The sequence below is a fragment of the Callorhinus ursinus genome, unplaced genomic scaffold (genome assembly GCF_003265705.2).
Source record: "Callorhinus ursinus isolate GAN/ISIS: 27379988/994484 unplaced genomic scaffold, GSC_fseal_2.0 scaffold39, whole genome shotgun sequence".
Taxonomy (NCBI): domain Eukaryota; kingdom Metazoa; phylum Chordata; class Mammalia; order Carnivora; family Otariidae; genus Callorhinus; species Callorhinus ursinus.
Genome location: NW_027397101.1, coordinates 22,783,491 through 22,787,345, shown reverse-complemented (window position 1 = coordinate 22,787,345; position 3,855 = coordinate 22,783,491). Strand labels below are relative to the sequence as shown.

General features: G+C 41.8%; 1 protein-coding gene across 1 annotated transcript; it reads left to right on the top strand.

The window, feature by feature from the left end:
* LOC112836252 (large ribosomal subunit protein eL42-like) lies at positions 1–2,207 on the top strand. Its single transcript, XM_025887880.2, has 2 exons — positions 1–88; positions 1,772–2,207. The coding sequence occupies exons 1-2, from the start codon at positions 1–3 to the stop codon at positions 2,101–2,103; spliced, it is 420 nt and encodes a 139-aa protein (XP_025743665.1). The 3' UTR covers positions 2,104–2,207.
* Positions 2,208–3,855: the final 1,648 nt, after the last annotated feature.

Genomic DNA, 3,855 nt, shown 5'->3' with positions numbered 1-3,855 from the left:
ATGGTTTTTGATTACAAAGGAGCCCATTCCACCATGAGGACCTACCCTAGCCACTGCCCTTTCTGGGAAAAGACCACCAGCCATCCTGGTCGGCTTGTATATGTGATACACTTGAGGTCTGCCCAGCAGAGAAGGCAGGGCCTTTATCAATACCCACTTCTGTCTTGATTAGTCGGGCTGTGAGACATATGGAGAGAGCCAGCAGTTGGTAGTGACGTCAGGAGGTGAAGGGCACCCAGGACGAGACCTGGTCAATTGCAGACCTTTTCTCAACATCCATTGCACCTATGGTAATAGAACCTCAAGAAGTGTTTTATGAATTTGTTCTTTTGTTCTCAGTGTTAATTATTGCTTCTCAAACATCAGTTCAGTTATCTAAAATCCTCTAGAATAGTTGGTTTAAAATAATAAACCCTGAGATTGGACTAGAATTGCCAGGTGTAGTCTCCTAATTTAGGTTGGGACCAAGTTAGTCACTTAACTTGTGAATTAACTTGATGGTGCATACTCTAGAAATGTATTTGCTCTCAATTACCACGAAATCAGTGGTAATTTGGCTTCACTTGACATTCTGCTTTAAAATTCCTGCTTTGCTTTGTAATTCCATGTAGGGTGTTCTTAGGGAACCCAAAACGCATTATTTAAATTTTATATCTCGACAGTTAGCCTAGAAATAAGAGAAAAATGGAGCTCACTTTGAAAGACCCTCTTAAGAAAATGGAAGGACATGTCACAGACCGGGAGAATATATTTGCAAGTCACAGATCTGATAAAGGATTTATCAATTCATAAAGAACTCTTGAAACTCGGTAATAATATCCTCCACAAAGATGGACAGAAGATTTCAACACTTCACCAAAGATGGCACACAGATGGCTAGTAGTTGATCAACATCATTAGTTATTAAGGAAATGCAAATTAAAACCACAGTGAGATGCTACTATGTGCTTATTAGAAGGGCTAAAGTCAAGAAGACTGTATCAAGTTTTGGCAAGGACAGGGAGCAACTGGAACCCTCAAACACTGCTGGTGGAAATAAAACATGGTACAACCGCTTTGGAAAATCATTTTGCAGGTTTTTAAAAACTTATTGTTATGTTAATCACCATACATTACATCATTAGTTTTTGATGTAGTGTTCCATGATTCATTGTTTATGCATAACACCCAGTGCTCCATGCAGAATGTACCCTCTTTAATACCCATCACCAGGCTAACCCATCCCCCCACCCTCTCCCTTCTAGAACCCTCAGTTTGTTTTTCAGAGTTCATTGTCTCTCATGGTTCGTCTCCCCTCTGTACCTCTGAAACAAATAATGCAATATATGTTAAGAAAAAAGAAAGAAGATAGCAGTTTTTAAAAAGGTAAATATACACCTACCATATGACCCAGTCATTCTGCTCAGTTGTTTACCCAAGAGAAAGTGTTTCCACACACAGACTTGTGTATGAATGTTGGTAGGAGCGTTATTTATAATATCCCCCAAACTCAAATGTCCATCATAGTTCGGTGCTTAAAGAAATTGTAGGGGCGCCTGGGTGGCTCCCTCAGTTAAGCCTCCAACTCCTGATTGCGGCTCAGATCACAGTCTCAGGACCTCAGTGCCATGAGATCGAGCCCTGCAGCGGGCTCCATGCTCAGTGGGGAGTCTGCTTGAGATTCTCTCTCTCCCTCTCCCTCTCCGCCTCCCCCCACTCATGCTCTCTCTCTAAATAAATGCATAAATAAGCAATCTTAAAAAAAAGGAAATTGATCTTTCCGTGCCGATAGCACTCGCAAACACAGTGAACTTTCCTAAAACCTGCCGGACTTTCTGCAAGAAGTGTGGCAAGCACCAGCCTTACAAAGTGACACAGTACAAGAAGGGCAAAGATGCTCTTTATGCCCAGGGAAGGCGATGTTATGACAGGAAGCGGAGTGTCTGTGGTGGGCAGACTAAGCCGATTTTCTGGAAAAAGGCTAAAACTACAAAGAAGATTGTGCTGAGGCTTGAATGTGTTGAGCCCAATTGCAGATCTAAGAGAATGCTGGCTATTAAGAGATGCAAGCATTTTGAACTGGGAGGAGATAAGAAGAGAAAGGGCCAAGTGATCCAGTTCTAAGCCTCATATTTTGTTAATGTTATGAAGACAATAAAATCTTGAGGTTATGTTCACTTCATTTGGTTGCAGTTGGTCTTTCAAGAGGGAGATAAATTAGTGCCATCAATAAAATTCCCCTTGTGGGGCAGTTTAAGAAAAAAAAGAAAAGATATTGAAGTATATCCATATAGTGGACTACTATTCAGCAATAAAAAGGAATGAATCCCGAATACACATAACAACATGGATGAATCTTGAATAATTATGCTGAATACAAGAAGACAGATTTTATTTTTTATTTTTTTTAAAGATTTTATTTATTTATTTGAGAGAGAGAGAGAGAGAGAGAGAGAGCAGGAGCAGGGGGAGGGGCAGAGGGAGAGTGGCAGAGGAGGCAGACCCCCATCAAGCACAGGGCTCGATCCCAGGGCCCTGAGATCTTGACCTGAGCTGCAGTCAGATGCTTAACCGAACTGAGCCACCCAGGCGTCCCTAGTCTCATATTTTAAAAGGTTGCCCGAGAAGTGGATCAATAGCTTCACATTCTAAAGCTCTGAGGCGAGCCCACAGTATTTTATATGTTGCACACACCCCCACCACGTGCATTTCCAGTTGCAGAATACCAAGTTCAGGGCTCACAGAAACTACTTCGTCTCTCTCTTTTTTTTTATTGTGGTAAAAAAATACATGACATAAAATTTACCATTTAAACCACTTTTAAGTGTACAGTTCTGTGGCATTAAGTCCATTCACATATTTGTGCAACCTTCCCTGCCGTCCATTTGCAGAACTGTTGTTAATCTTCCCCAACTGGAACCTCTGTACTCATTAAACACCAACACCCCGTTTTCCCCTCCCACCAGCCCCTGGCAAACACCATTCTACTTTCTGCCTCTCGGTGCTTCATGTAAGTGGAATCATATAATAGGTGTCTATTTGTGATTGGCTTATTTCATTTTGCATCGTGTCTCCAAGTGTCACCCATGTTGTAATGTGCGAGAATTTCCTTCCTTGTTAAGGCTGAATAATATTCCATTGTGTGTCTGTATCACATTTTAGTTACCCGTTCCTCCACTGAATCCACTGATGGACCCTTGCGTTGCTTCTATCTTTTGGCGACCGTGAGCAGGGCTGCTGTAAATACCTACTGGAGCCCCAGCTTTCACTTCTTTTCGGTATATCCCCGCAAGTGGAATTGTCGAATCATATAATTCTATACTGAATTTTTCAAGGAATCACCAAAGCAACTATTTTTAAGTTCTGTCTTCATAGTGTAAATATTTGCAATAATAACAGAATGCAAACACAACAATAACAGCCACATTTCTTAAAGACATATGCTCTGCAAGGGACTCTGCTAAGTGTGTTATAAATACACACCATCTTGTTTAATTCTCCTGAGAACCCTAGGAGGCAAATATTAAGAAAACTAAGGCTCAGTAAGGTTAAGTAACTCACCCAAGTCATAGTTGGTTAAAAAGAGAGAGAGAGAGAGACGTATTTGGAACCAGAGACCATACTATCTGTCCTGTTCTTCTATCTCCCAAAATGTTATTTTTATTCCAAGTACGTAGCACTGATACTGTGATTTGCAGACGGAACTAGAAGCTCTGCAGTGGCCCCAGCTCCTGGCTTTGCTGCAAGTGCTGTGAGGTCCTTCTGTACATACAGGTGGCTCTCCCTTCACTCCAGCAGTTTGTCTCCTTGCCACCCCCATGCAGAGAAGGACGAGAGAGAGAGAGAGAGAGAGAGAGAGAGAGAGAGAGAGAGAGA

What these genes read in the sequence shown, in the direction of transcription:
- LOC112836252 (XM_025887880.2), top strand. Translation starts at nt 1, where the DNA reads ATGGTTTTTGATTACAAAGGAGCCCATTCCACCATGAGGACCTACCCT. An exon ending in AAAGACCACCAGCCATCCTG is followed by an intron (nt 89 to 1,771) that starts GTCGGCTTGTAT and finishes CCGTGCCGATAG; the next exon opens with CACTCGCAAACACAGTGAAC.